The sequence below is a fragment of the Pipra filicauda genome, unplaced genomic scaffold, assembly GCF_003945595.2.
Source record: "Pipra filicauda isolate LSUMZ 115617 unplaced genomic scaffold, ASM394559v2 scaffold38_size3968069_pilon, whole genome shotgun sequence".
Taxonomy (NCBI): Eukaryota; Metazoa; Chordata; class Aves; order Passeriformes; family Pipridae; genus Pipra; species Pipra filicauda.
The window spans coordinates 937457-953040 of record NW_024104520.1 but is presented as its reverse complement, the minus strand read 5'-3'; the positions used below and the strand labels follow the sequence as shown (position 1 = coordinate 953040).

General features: G+C 38.4%; 1 protein-coding gene across 5 annotated transcripts in view; it reads right to left on the bottom strand.

The window, feature by feature from the left end:
• PDS5A (PDS5 cohesin associated factor A) overlaps nucleotides 1-15584 on the bottom strand; it is a 79098-nt gene that overhangs the window by 2217 nt on the left and 61297 nt on the right. For all 5 annotated transcript variants that reach the window (XM_027731613.2, XM_039385002.1, XM_027731609.2 and 2 more), the window contains exons 24-32: nucleotides 15449-15572; nucleotides 14979-15183; nucleotides 14356-14470; nucleotides 11106-11238; nucleotides 10340-10459; nucleotides 9146-9208; nucleotides 5053-5192; nucleotides 3768-3873; nucleotides 927-1279 (exon numbers count right to left, since the gene is read on the bottom strand). In XM_027731613.2, coding sequence (XP_027587414.1) covers nucleotides 927-1279; nucleotides 3768-3873; nucleotides 5053-5192; nucleotides 9146-9208; nucleotides 10340-10459; nucleotides 11106-11238; nucleotides 14356-14470; nucleotides 14979-15183; nucleotides 15449-15572 — 1359 coding nt within the window. The remainder of the gene's footprint in view (nucleotides 1-926; nucleotides 1280-3767; nucleotides 3874-5052; nucleotides 5193-9145; nucleotides 9209-10339; nucleotides 10460-11105; nucleotides 11239-14355; nucleotides 14471-14978; nucleotides 15184-15448; nucleotides 15573-15584) is intronic.

Genomic DNA, 15584 nt, shown 5'->3' with positions numbered 1-15584 from the left:
TTGTATAAAACAAGCATTGCAAAGCAGTACACAAACATGACACTTCACAGACTGAACATTTTACTACTGTATAAACCTTGCTTTGAGAATAAAAGGTAATTATTTTTGATCAAGGTTCTCTGCAAGATCTTGAACTTAACAAAGTCTTCAGAAAGAAACTATTCCAATTATACTTTCTTCCTTTAGATTAATTTGTGATTTTTTACAGCACACTGGTTTGCTGACCTTACTGCTCTACCACTTTTGCATTGAAGTTATTAATGTATCAGATCCAGCAAAACAAACTTCTCAGTATTTATGCACATTTATAATTTGCTTACACTGGAAATCAAATCAACACATTTAAACACCAGAATATAGAAAAATAAATTATCATCCAAGAGCTGTTTTGTAGTTTATGCAGTTTCAAATTTTGATTTACTTAAAACAGATATTAAAATCCTGTTAATATTAAACAAGCACAGACCCAAAAGACCAGAAAATAGTTACAGTTAGAATTACAATCTTTTTCTGTTCATTAAAGATAGTAATTTATCAAGTCTTTGCTATCAATGAAGCAGAGCAGAGTACCTGAATGCCTGTGTACCTGGCATTAATGAATGCACTGAAAAATCTTTTAGCTCTTTGTTCTTTTACACAGCAATGCTAGTAAGGGGAACCAGGATGCAACAGACAAAAAAACCAAACTGGTGAAAACAGGTAAGTTTATCTTGTTCCGATTAAACAATTTCATTTCTCCAATTCCAGCTGCCTTCCCCTACTTACTTTGAAAGTTAGAACTCAACATGACACACGGTGGATCATGGTGTCCACTGTGGTTTAGTTGTGCCCTCAGCTATTCTAGATTTGTTATAATTGCAAATGCAGGGTCTTGAGACAGGAAAGGACCACCCCACCAATGCATTTCATTATTTATTTATTTTTACCTCTGTAGATCAATTTGTCTCTGTGCTGCCGCTGGCTTTTTCGCTGTGTCTTGCTGTTTTGGTGCTTTGGCATTACCTGCCTCTAAACTCCCTGGACTTTCTTGATTGGCTGCTGCTCTCTTCCTTCCCCTGACAGGTGGTTTATTTGTTTCCTCATTTTTTGCAGTGGTACCCTGAGGTTCCGGTTTGGTTGGTCGCCCTCTTCTGGTTTTTGCTGCTAGCGATGGGCCTGTTTCATCTACACTTTTTTCTTCTGTTTTTTGATGAATATTCTCAGTTCCAGATGCTGTTGCTGTTCTTTTTTTCCCACGTTCAGTGCTGTTTCCTTGTGTAGCCTGATCAGAATTAATCTCCTAGAAAATAAAAGTCATGAATTGGAAGGAAAAATGATTCCCAAAGGCAAACTCAAATTGTGACCTCCCTCCAACAGAAATAAGAGGCTTTTTAAACTTTCTTAAGTGTTCTTGTAAAACACATCACATGGTCTTAGACCTAGTAAAAAGTTTTTTACTTGATGGGATTTTGGACATTCTTCTTGCAAAAAGATTTTCTGAATCATCTGTAATATCTGCACCCAATGAACCTTTCAGTTGCTTGAGAGAGAGATTACGGTAAGACTAATAATTTCAGCTCCTCCCATGACGGTTCTTCTGGACAAGCTCCTTTTACTGCCTCTTTGTCAAATGACAGGAGAGAACCGAGGAACAAAAAACAATGATTCCAATACAGCAAATTATATTTACTTGAACATGTGCAAATTTTGAGACCAACATTCAGTAATGTGCAGATTACCAAAGTCCTAAGTGCCAGTAAAAAAAACTCAAGGCTTACAGGGGATAAAGGAAGTAAGACCAAACCATAAATGAAACTTGCAGTCTTTGTTAATTCAGTCATGCCTGAATAGGAATGGCCTACATGCATGTTTTTCTCCATACAGTGCATAAGGCAATGGACATGATTAAATACCATGAAGCCACATCTGTACATGTGAAACAGAAAGGGTGGTGGCACTGTACATCTCTACACAGAGCAGTATTCACATGGAAACAAAGAGGAAGGAACTGGATGCTAAGCCTTCATTTGAACATTGACTTCCAAAACAGTTACGAGAAGGGGTAGAGAAAAGGGTACTAAAGAAGTATGGCTGGGATGACTTAGCAATTTCAAACAAACCAATTAACGTCACTCACTATTCTAAGCACTGTGTCTGAACCAAGGACCTTTTTTGTTTAACATTCTATCATTATTTCTTAAGTGTTCAAATGAGTCAGGCAGTCTCTGTAATCTTTATTACTGGTCTAGCAGCTTCATAGCAGACATTTACAATTGCTATTCATAAGAACTTTACAGATAACCACTCTTTGAAATTTCAACTTCAAGAACCTGGAAATCATTTTTGAAAATTTACTTTATATACACTTTCCCTAACTTTTCTATGTGATGGTATAAATCCAAACCACCTGCTTATTACTCTGATTTCTTCTAATCAAAAGAGACTGAGCAGATATTTAACTTCTTAAAATGTGTACAGCATAATCCATCTAAGTATCCCTACATTATTACAAAAATCTATTTTAAATCACTGAACCATCCAGGTTGAAAGTGATCTTTGGAAACCATCTTGTCAAATTTTCTGATGCAAGCAGGGCCTCAGGGGTTATCCAGGGCCCTTGACAAGCCAAGCTGTGAACAGTGACATTTCACCACTTTTCTGGGCAGCCTATACCACTATCACAATGTAGATTTTTTTAATTTTTTTTTTCACTTGCATCCAGATAGAATTTCCCCTGAAGCAACTTCTGGCTGTAGCCATTTGTTCTGTGAGCATGCAGCCTCGAGAAGAATGCTTCCATCTTTTCCATAAATACCTTCCAGATACTGAAAGGCTGATCGATCCTCTCCAAGGCTTCTCTTCTTTACGCAGAACAAACCCAACACTTTCAACCTTTCAATACGACATCTCCAAGCCTTTATCACCTTGGTGGCCCCCTGCAAAGCTCTCCAGTTTTTCAATATCCATGTCAAACTGGAGAGGATACAGTATTCCAGACACAACATTCCAGGTATGGCCTACTGAATGCCAAATAGGGTGGAATAACGGCATCCCTCACTCAGCTGGCTATGCTCCTGCTGACACAGCCCAGACCCAGCTTGCCCTCACTGCTGCCAAGGCACTCTGCTGACCCACATGGTGTTGGTTGTCCACGGGAAATGGTCCCCCAGGTCCTTCCTGGCCAACCTACTCTCGAGCCAGGCAGACCCAGTGTGCTGTACAGCTGCTTGAGCTTAATCTATCCCAGGTGCAGGACTCAACTGTGTTAAACTTCATTTTACTGTACGGTTTAGAGGTTAAAAAATGATGATTTACACATGTTGTTCACTCTCTAATGGAAGGGGGGAGAAGCATAAAAATATTTTAAAAAGTTTAAGTAACATTTCAGTTAGATCCAAAAGTTAGTTGTTTATTTCACGCCATAGGACCACTTGACATTTTCCTGGCAGTATCTTCAAGTTAAAGCTACTACACATTTGAACCTTCACTCTGAATACCAGCCTTACTATTAACTTATGCTGGAAAACACAGAATAAAGGTGGGAATATTTTGGAATTTTAGAACAGAACAAAGTCCATTTACATGAGCTCTAGGAATTACTCTAGATAAAATAAACAGCAGTTTTAAAACTAAGGGGTCTTCTCTCAGGCTAGGAAACCGGCAGAACTACGGGAAATGAAACTGGATATGACCAGTTCCTCAGAGACCACCTGCAGTGATGGGTACTGAATAAACTCCCAATGCCAAGCTTACTACAGACATACAGTCCATAAAATCCCCAGACATACCTTGTTTTTCACAGGTTCTGTCTTTGCTGGTGTGACTGAAATAATCCTCACAGGATTTTCATCATTTTCACTGACCCCGGTTTCTGATATATCTGAACTTTGTTCCCTGGAAGCATAATTGAATACAAAATAAAACCAAAATACACAGAAAAGAAGAAAAATGTTTGGAATTACTTTAAAAAAAAGGGGGGGGGAATCAATACAAACTAGCTAAATTAATTTAAAAATAATTGAATTTGCCAGAGACCACATTTAGATTTTCTTTCCCAGAAATGGGAAAGGTTTGAAAGGAATTGGCTAGTCATTGAGCCAAATCCCTCATCAGACACACCATCTTGCTTTTTGCAAACTTAAGACCAGAGCTCTAAAAGAGGCTGTGTTTCTTTTTCCAGACAGAAAAAGCTGATAGTAGAAAAGGTAGTGAAGAATGAACACCAACAGTGCTAAAACTTCAAGTTAATTTACACAAACATATAATAGCTTTAAAACCAAAATAGTTAAAAAAATAAACAAGACTATTAAATATATATCATGCACACTTACGAAACAAATTCTGAATGGAGTTACACTTCCCTTTGACCTTATGAATTGTAGCAACTAGAGCTGACTTTACCTGCTTTCTTTAACCCTTTATCTTAGCCAGGTAGCCAATTGCAAAACAAATGAAACAATTTTAAAATTTGAAACTGTAAATTGTTTCTCCAGATTTACAATAAATTTTGAAACTCTGGATTCACATAAAAATAATGCTTACTAAAAGAGACACTGAATATTGCAAACATATGTTGCATCTTTCCACTGAGATCCTGGTCTCCTTTGCCAAGGTCTTTTTAAACATTCTTAATCTTAAATAGATCAGAATATTTAATCTACAAAGTTTTCATCAAAAAAGATGCTTGTAACCAATCAGGATTAATCAGAATTTATACATAAAAAATATGCAAGCTGCAAAATCTTTTTAGTACTAATTACGGCTGCTCTCTTCAATTAATACATTTTTCTGATGTAAAAATGATTATTAACCACCAAAATTTCAGGCAGTATAGTGTCTCCTCTGTGGTATTATATGCAATTACAGGCAAGACACAGCTAAACACTGCACTGAATTTTTGTCTTCTAGAAAAACCACCCGAAACAAAAAGACCCCAACCCCATAAACTGAACCAATATGGAGACTTTACCTATTGAGAACTAACATATTTTTTAAAACCAAATCATCTTCTGTCCTAAAACTTGCAAGTAAAGGAAGTAAATAGCTGATGAAAGAAACTTCAAACTCCGTTACCTTGACCTGTTTCCTGCAGAAGCACTCAGCTCAGAGTTTACACTGCTTCCAGTCTCTGATCCTGTAGTTCTAATATATGGTCTTCTTCCAGTTGCAGATAATGGTTTGTTTACTGTACCTAATACACCAGTTGGTTTTGGCTGGAAGAAAATGTTTAGATCTTTAAAAATGACAATATTCCATTTTTAAAATACTTTGAATATTTTAAAATACTTTTTCTGGATTAAAAGTCTTGATCACAATGCCATCAGTTTAAAGCTACAGACCTCATCTTAAAACCCACTGTCTATCCTACTTTTATTTCTCATAATTTAACAGCACTTTATCAGTTGCCTTGCTCTCTCTCGTGCTTTGAAGGGATAGCAGCTGGAGAAGTTTCAACAACAGCCAAAATGTTAGGTAATAGAGTTGAGAGCCTCTGGGTAAGGATGAAGGGAAAAGCAAACAAAGAGGATATTGTGGGAGTCTACTATCAACCACCCAGCCAGGACACCACCACCAATGAGTAATTCTACAAGGAATTATAGGATCTTTCTGGATCAACTGCCCTCGGCCTTATGGCCAACTTTGGCCCTGTATATGGGGACAGCAGACTTTGGGCTTCTGTAAGGTCTTCTGGGAATCTGCCTTTGAAGGTACTGGGATCCATGAATGCTGGCCACTTTTTAAGAACCATCTCTTAAAAGTGCAGAAGCAGGCAATTCCAAAGTCTAAAAAGTCAAGGCAAGTGAGGCAGAAGGCCAGCCTGGCTGAGCAGGGATCTTCTTCTGGAACTTAGTCAGAAAAGGAAAGTGTACAGCCTTTGGAAGCAAGGACAGACTGCATGGGAGTGCTACAGAGATGCTGTACACTACGGTGCTGTTCACCACCATAGGGAGAAAATTCACATGGCTAAAGCTTGATTAGAGTTCAAGTTGGCCAGCACTCTGAAGGACACAAAATGGGCTTTTTCGAATATGTTAACAGCAAAAGGAGGATCAGAGAGAACATTGGGCCATTACTGAATGGGGCTGGTCACCTCACAAGCAGAGGGTGACGAAGCAGAAACATTTAACACCATCCTTGCCTCTGTCTTCAACACTGATGATGGGCTCTGGGACCCCCAGAGCCCTGTGTTAAAAGAGGGGAACGATAAACAACCCCGGTTTCCTCAGCTGCTCCTTGTAAGACTTGTGCTCTCCTCAGCTGCTCCTTGTAAGACTTGTGCTCTCCTCAGCTGCTCCTTGTAAGACTTGTGCTCTCCTCAGCTGCTCCTTGCTCTAGACCCTTCACTCGTTTTGTTGTCCTCCTTTGGACATGCAGTAAACTGAGCAAATAAATTATTGCATTATAGGAGTAATATGTTTAAGTAAATGCTGCGCAGAATTAGCACTAGAATGGTGCAGCTACTGAACCTGCACCCAGTAACAGGTCACTTCTACGGAGATTGTTGCTTTTTTTTGTTAGCCAACTGTTTTCCAGCGTCTGTAATCGTTCTCCTGCCTGCTCCATCATAACTTCCACACATGGGAATGACTTTTTCTTGTGGGAATGTCTTAATTTATTAACTTGTGTCTCTAAGGAAATGTAAAATTACATGAAGAATGTGATGTGCCAGTTACGAAAACTTCCTTAACTCCTCTCCAGAGACAAAATAAAAAACTTACTGCTGCCTACTCAGCCTCATCACATCAGTCAATTCACCAGCCGTAGCAAGATCTAAACCACTACCACTGTATCAGAGAACCCCAAATAGATAGTGTTTACTTCTACAGCAGCTTTCTGTGTATAACTATATAATACAATATTTAAATATATCACAAATATGTAAATATAATAGGTTAGAACTCAATCTGGCCACTGCCATGAAAGATAATAAAAAGTGTTTTTACAAATACATTAACAACGAAAGGAGGGCCAAGGAAAACCTCCATGCTTTATTGGACATGGAAGGGAACACCATCACCAAGGATAAGGAAAAGGCTGAGGTACTTAATATCTTCTTTGTCTCTGTCTTTAACAGAAAGATCAGATATAGTCAGGCTACCGAGCCCCTGAGCTAGTAGACAGGAACGAGGAGCAGAATAGATCCCCTGCAACCCAGGAGGAACTAGTTAGTGACCTGGTGTGCCACTTAGATGCTCACGTCTATGGGGCTGGATGGGATTCACCTGAGGGTACTGAGGGAGCTGACAGAATTGCTTGCCAAGCCACTCTCCATCATTTATCATCAGTCCTGTTAACAGGGGAGGTCCCAGATGACTAGAGGTTAGCCAGTGTGACACCCATCTACAAGAAGGGTTGGAAGGAGAATCTGGGAGAACTGCAGGCCTATCAGCCTGACCTTGCTGGCCAGGAAGGTTATGGGATGGATTATCCTGAGCATGATCACATGGTATTTACAGGACAACCAGGGTATCAGGCCCAGCCAGTGTGGGTTTAGGAAAGGCAGGTCCTGCTTGACCAACCTGATTTCCTTTTACGATCAGGTGACCTGCCTAGTGGATGAGGAAAAGGCTGGGGAAGTTGTCTGCCTGGACTACAGTAAAGCCTTGGGTACTGTCTCCCAAAGCATTCTCCTGGAGAACCTGGCAGCTATGGCCTGGACAGGTGCACTCTTTACTGGCTGGATGACCAGGCCCAGAGAGTGGTGGTGAACGGTGTGACATCCAGCAGTGGTTGGTCACTAGTGGGGTTCCCCAGGGCCCTCTTTGGGGCCAGTCCTATTTAATACCTCTACTGATGATCTGGACAAGGGGATCAAATATCCCCAGTCAGTTTGCAGAAGACACCAGGTTGGGTGGGAGTGTTGATCTGCTGGAGGGTAGGAAGGCACTGCAGAGGGATCTTGACAGGCTGGATCAATGGGCTGAGGCCAATGGCATGAAGTTCAACAAGGCCAAGTGCTGGGACAGGCAGGAGGAAGAGTGGCTGGAAAGTGGCCCAGTGCAAAAGGACCTGGGGGTGCTGGCTGACAATTGCTGAACATGAGCCAGCAGTGTGCCCAGGTGGTCAAGAAGGCCCATGGCATCCTGGCCTGCATCAGAAATAGTGTGGCCAGCAGGAAAAGGGAAGTGATTGTCCCTCTATACTTGGCACTGGTGAGGCCTCACCTCAAGTGCTGTGTCCAGTTGTGGGCCCCTCACTACAAGAAGGACACTGAGGTGCTGAGTGAGTCCAGAGAAGGGCAACAAAGCTAGTGAAGGGCCTGGAGCACCAGTCCCATGAGGAGCAGCTGAGGGAGGTGGGGTTGTTTATCCTGGAGAAAAGAAGGCTCAAGGGAGACCTGATCGCTCTGTACAACTGCCTGAAAGGAGGCTGTAGCCAGGTGGGGGGTCACTCTCTTCTCCCAGGCAACGAGCGACAGGATGAGAGGAAATGGCCTGAAGCTGCACCAGGGGAAATTCAGGCTGGACATTAGGGAGAATGTTTTCACTGAAAGAGTTGTCAAACATTGGAATGGACTGCCCAGGGAGATGGTGGAGTCACCATCACTGGAAGTATTCAAGAAATACTTAGTGCTATGGTTTAGTTGATATGGGTAGTGTTTGGTCAAAGGCTGGACTTGATCTTGGAGGTCTTTTTCAAGAATCAACGATTCTATGATATTTCCTACTGTTGTATTGAACCTAATTCTGCATTATGTTTTGGAAAGCCTCTCCCAGAGGTGCTATGCAAATATAGGATGTTAGATTCATAGAATATCTCCAGTTGGAAGGGACTCCCTGAAATAAAATGAGATGTTCAAAAGATTATAGACATTGCAGACGAATTTAACAGCATTAATAGCTATATTAAAAATATTACGATTGAAAATTTAAGACCTCTAATGCTGGTATCACAATTCTGTATAGGCATCATAACTGTAGGCCACACTTATGTCAATAATGGAAAAACTTGTAATCAAGAACCGGTGTCTCAGTGCACAGTTAAGAATCTTGGTGTTGTGTACTCACCAGGTAGTATGCTCAAGGCATTAATTATGTCATCAAATAAAAGAATCAAAAATTACTGTACACAAACGTTTAATATAATTTTTAAACTATGGCAGTCCAGAACATTTTAGAAATAACAAGTAATATTCAAAGACTTGTAACTTGACAAAATACAGTACCTTTCCTGTCAAAAGAAGAACCCTTGTCTCTTCTGAAATGTAATTCCTGTCATTGCAGAAATCCTGTATAAAAGGAAAAATCAGTTTGTGTTTGATGTCTCAATCTTGCTGTTGTTTTTTTATATACACCCAACTGACTTATCAAATTACAAGCTACTGTCAAGTGTTAAAGATATTTCACACCATGCAACCTGCTGACAAATGAATCCATCTACTAAAGACAGGTCAAACTAGTACTTTGGAGGAGATCTGTAGTGAGCATTACTGAATGACAGTATGTCATACCTGAAGTTAGGATTAACATTTTTCCTTCTTAAGTGAACATGAATCGTTTGACATGATGCAAAACTGTCCTATCTGTTCACTTGCATGTTTTTAACAGGAAGTCCGAAAAGAGGTTCTATTTTCTCTAAACAAGTTTAAAGTTTTTACCTTTGTCACCCTGAGTACAGTTTACACAGACCAAACCCCTGAATCTTAATGAAGGCGGCTAGCAGAGACACCAGCTCACTGTTACATGGCACCTGCCATTTCATAATTAAACAGGCAACCAGATTCAGCTTAAACAGACTCTGGAAAGGCTGTTAAAAAAATCTAAGGCACTGAAAAATGTCACCAAGTATATTCTCCTGGACAACGAAAACATCAGGTCTGATCCAGAGAATTACTTGGGTTCCACTTCTACTTTTCAGAAGTGTGCCTCTTGGAGAGCAGTAGTGCCATTGCTGACAGCAGAGTTGCACTTGCCAAGACTATTCCTAGGCAATAAGAGGACTAACTTATACAGCAAGCAAAACAGCCAAACTGACAAGCTACCGATAGAAACACACCACAGATAACATTAAAAAAGTTCCCTTTTTTGTCTGATTTGCATTCCAATTCAGATATACATTCAGAATATACATATATGCTCACATATTCAGATGCACTTGTAAAACACATTAATTAAATGATTCAGCAATATGTGCTAACATATCAGTATTTATTTCAATCAGTTCTCACCTGGTTAAAAACATTTCTGCCTCACGTTCTTAATAAACAGATAGCATAACATACAGCTGATGTTAAAAAATTAATTGTTGATGATAAAAGATGTATTTTCTCACTCAGTATGTTATGGAGATAATCAGCTCTCAATTATAAAAATCAATGTATTTCCCCTTATTACTTCAGAAATTAAACTAACGAATTTACCTTTTCAGGTTGTGTAAAAAATTTGGTTGGCAATACAGGGTCCTTCGGTGAATCTGCATTGCACAAAGCACTTTTGCTGTTGATTACACATAGTGCTACATCACATACTGTGTAAAGTTTCTGAAGGGGAAAAAACAAAGAAAAGCATGCTTTAGGAATTACTTACTATTTTTACAGTGTACAGAGAATACAGTTCTTTAAAAGTTTAAACTATGTGTTTAAATAACCACCAGTAATGACGTATTTTGTAATCACATCATTAACCACACAATTGGCTCCTAAAACACATAGAGAAGTCCTCATTTTTCTTGTGACACTGTTTATAAAAACTAGTAATACTTTACATGCCTATGCTCTACAACTGAAGCTCTTGCTCAACTGAATCACCAAAAGTGGTTTCTCATCTCTTCTAGAAACTAACTGGTTTAACAGCAGCTGTATAATACAGTATTTCCTCCCCCAACAGCAGAAGATACGTATGCAGGAACCTAGACAGCAGGAGTTAAAATAAGGCAGGTAGTAACAGAAATATTTTTTTTTAAATTGTTTATTAACTTTATTACATGTTATGTACTGGATAAGGTCAGCAAGGTCCTGAAAGAATGAGACTGAAAACATACAGACAATGCTCGCAATTAACAGTCTCTCTAAAAGACCATAAAAATGTCTGAGCTAGTGCTCTCAGATTTCCTGCAAATCCTGCTCATCAACTGCTTGTGAAACCCTCAGCTCATCGCCCAGCACTAATGTGAACTGCATTTCTTACTTCATTGGCCTTTGGCTCATCAGGAGACTGAGCATCTCGGGTAAGCTTGATGTTTTCTGACATCTTTTTCATGAAGGCATGGCTATTGTTTTCATTCTTTGTCATTAAAACTTCAAGCATGAACCACAGGCACCTAAAATGTCATAAATACACAAGGAATTACATTCCAGGTTTTATACTGCAGCTCCTACATACAGTGAAGTCTTAAAAAATTTTGTCAGCAGTACTAGCTTTTTCTTAAGAAACCACAATCAATTTGAAGATATAAACAGATAACATCATCCAAAGGTGTAAACAGCATCTAGACCTTCAACACACACAATCTTCATCATACTCCTTAGAGTAAACCTGCCACCAAATTAATATCCTTATTATTACATCTGTAAAAACTGCCCAACTAATCAACATTTTCTCTTCCATACATGAATAGAAACAAGAATTCTGGTGCTACCATCATCCAAATGAAATTCTATAATCACTACCTTAGGCACTGTCTGTGTCCCTATCAACCATGTACCATGATCACACTCAAAACAGGCTCCAACAAATCATACTATTGCTAGACAGCTGCCTGCCTCAGATGGTTTAATACTGCAATTCAAACTGAAGAGGAGTCCCAAAAACTGAGCAGGTCAGATTCTTGTTAATTTTCCATATGGGAGGTAAATTCTCCCAGACAAATATAATGAAATTAGCTTTCATCAGGTCTCTTTCTTTAAATCTGGTTTATTTATACGGAGAATACGTTATACTTTGACTAAAAGTTTATTTTAAAAAATTTTCAATTATGATATAAAGCACAACTGGTCCATCCACACTATCATTTGCTATCAAGCTCCACAGCTGCATGTGGCTAAAAGGTCAACAACAGTCACAATATGTTAAAATAATTCTTAGTTGGGAAATACATATGGGTGGTTCTGAGAAATGCAGGCTTTGTCAGTAGCTAATTAAATTCTAAAGCTTTGGAAGAGAGATTATCTTGTAGAAATAGGCTAATAAAAAACTAGAAAAACAGGATGACTGACCATTAGAATTCCCTGTCCAAAAAAGCCCAAATCTTCTTAATTGATACAAACTGTAATGAAAGGGATGAAGGTACATTTCTCTCAAAAACTCAGGGGGCTGTGCTCCATCAAAACACTTAAAGAGTTATGCGGTGTTAAAAAAAAAAAAAAAGACATCTATATTCTGATTTGCATCCAAGAGCTACAAAGATGACAGCAAATCAATCTGTTAGCCAGATTTACACCCATCTATTCCCTATTCTCAAGAACTTGAACAGGATGAATACAGAACTGGTAACATAGCACACTTATCCCTGTTCTCTAAATCCAGTGTCACCTAAAAATTACTACTGAGAACAAACTATACTCTACCAGTTAACTCATGTCAACTCCAATAGCTTGACTTTCTCACTAAGACAGCAAATGAAGTAAATAATTATCAACTCTGAACAAGACCTGTCCAAAACAGCACTAGGATTTTATGTAGAAAAAAAATATGCACCTAGAGGAACAGTCACATAAAGTCAAGTTGTTCTTCGTATTCATTTCAGTAATTTTGGAATATGAATTAGGGAGAAAAACACATGGTCTCAAGATTTAAAAAAACCCCCAAACCCAAACCCACCTCTGTAGGACAAGCTTTAAAAACTTCATAACAGTAAGTTGCACAGATTATGGTTAAGGAACTTGCTAAGCATGTATTTACTTTACATGACTGTATTTAGGCCATGTAAACCAAGATGAACTAGGGAGACAACTACAAAAGACATTGCCAAGTCTCTTCCAAGTTTGCAAGCATCAACTTTAACACTTTAAAAGTGAACACTAGGACTCTCAGAACTGTTGAAAGAAAACACTGTATCACATTAAATGGGAAACATTTTTCTCATATATCTCAGGAGACTCTTCAGAGAAGTATTCCTGCCAAAATTCCCATACAGAGTATTTCTTTGTTTGGAGCAGTCCTTTCTGGCTAGTTCAGCCAGTCTGTGACAAACTTAAGGGAGGAAATTTGACAACAAAGGAAAGCTATACAATGAGTGTCCAAAAAAATTCTGTGCACTGAAAAAACACTTCTCAAAGAAAGTATTAACTCTGTGACTGCAAATCAGAACTTGTTCCCATGCATTTTGGATAAAGTACATGCTACAGGATGCTTTCAGATGTCACCAGGAACACGGAGTCCTGGGACAAAAATGTAGACTTGCTGATCAGCTAAAAAGTCTTCACTGACTTCAGGTCTGACCAGGTGTGAATCAAGGAACTCAGAAATCCAAACAAACCAAGTTTTTCATTTAGAGAAAGAATCAGACTTGGACTGCCACAGCTGAAGGTGCAAAAAGAATTTAAGATGTGAAGTGGTCTATTTGTGCCAAAAATGAACTGCTTTTCGGATGATGTATATTGTAGAATGTGGTCATACATGCCTTTCTAATACAGCAACAACAGAGTTCAGTTCCACCAAAAATGAAAACAAGAAAAGACCAAAACTCAAAGCTGTGCAGGTGGAGAGAGAAAACATGCTTTAACAATTTTTAAAAGTGTTAAAATGTAGCTATGTTTTAAAGTTCATTACAAGACATAAGGAACACAGAAGTTATAATTAAGATATGAAATATTATTTGAAGCATTCAAGAAGGTCTGAAACAGGAACTAGCACAAAACAAGCTTCTGTATGACAGGATTGTGTACCATAATCTCTGCTGAATACATTAAGAAGCACTAAGCCTGCACTGCTGACGTATAGTACAAATGAAATGTCAGCAGCAAACTCAGAGTGAGTCCTAGTAGTTTTGCATTGGAAGAGGGAAAAAAAATTTTCAATAAGGCAGGACTCTCACCCAGCATCACTGTTTTTAAGTCTTGGAGAAGCTTTCTGTTCTGTAAGTTCCAAAATATTTGAACTGACATTACTTGACATCTTTTAAGTGTGTTGGGAAGTCCTACAGATATTCCTAGGCACAAAACCAAGACTCTAACATAATTGCTTACTTTAAAAAAGCCTAGACAACTCACTAATTTGGTGTATTACAGTACAACCTACAGGTTAACATTTAGGCTTTCAGAATATATTGCTAAGCAGTTGTTAAAGCCTTCTTCCCTTGGTTAAAGTGTTCCACATTTCCAAGATTATCAGCAGTATCTTGCAAAACAGTAAAACAAATATTTCCTCTTTCTAATCAGTTTTTTCTAAGCAAAGAAAAATTCTCAGCATATCAGTTCTAGAATCACTTGACACTTACTCTTTGACATCACGAAGCTGATCAACATCCTGAGGTTTTGTGAAATCTGGATCATGTGCCAGTAAGTGAATCATATACGGTACCACATATTCAGGCAGCAAGGACAGCAATTTTTCTACAGTAACAACAACAACAAGTTGCCTCTGTATTACACACATACACATGCATCATAAGAAAAACTTCTTCAAAGTAACACTTTTTCAAACACAGATTGTAAAATTTTGACTTGCATTTTTTTCCTACAAATTTTACTTTTAATGCATCATTAAAAATAAATTAACAAGTTTTGCTACTACAAAACTACTTAGTTTTGCTTCAGGAAGTGAGTCGTAAAGCCTAAAAATATCAGGAAACAAAATTTTATTTTTTGAGCAAAACAACTACAGTTATAACAGCACTATATTTTACATGTATAATTCTCAGCAATGTAAAAAGAAGTATCTTATGGTTTATGCTAATACCGAACTAAGTAAATTCAGATTTAAATATGTCTAATATAAAGATGAGGAAACAAACTTATCCAGTGTTTCTTTACAAAAGCCAATTGCTTACAATTTAAAAGTTACTCCTTCCAGTTCAGTATTTGACTATTGTATTCTTAACAATTTTACTGAAATACTAACCATTAGCCATAGGATTCTGCTTAATATATTCTCTTCGTATACTGATGTTTTTGAGCAAGCACTGCCTGGCATGTGCTCTTCTCTCCTTCACAGGGTCTTTGGCACACAAAGCAAAGATTGCCATATATTCCAAAGGGAGCAGTAATTTCACAAGTGCCTTATGCAATTTCTGGGCAAATATCTGCCTCACTTGGTAGCACTCATCCTACAAACACAAAACATAAAAGTACAACCGTCAAAATCTTAGTCTTAATAAAATAAAAAAAAAGGCATTCAAGGTAGAATTATTAGGAGGCATTTTAAAAATACCAACAGGTACAGCACAACAAATATTTGAAATTAAAACTTGAATAACTTATGAAAGCTGCAGTGAGGAACAGAATATACTTAGTGTAGCAGCAACAAAAGCTCAGGTGTAAGGACTCTGAACTCAATTAATTAGTCACTTCAATTCAAATGTAGTTACTTACATTAATGACAAGTGCACAGAGCTGGAACTGTTCTGGGGTAATTATTTCATGGTAACAAGGTTCCTGTGCAAGTTTCATTATTGCACTACCAGCAGCTAATCGTAGTCGAGACATATCCGATTTACTATACGAACAC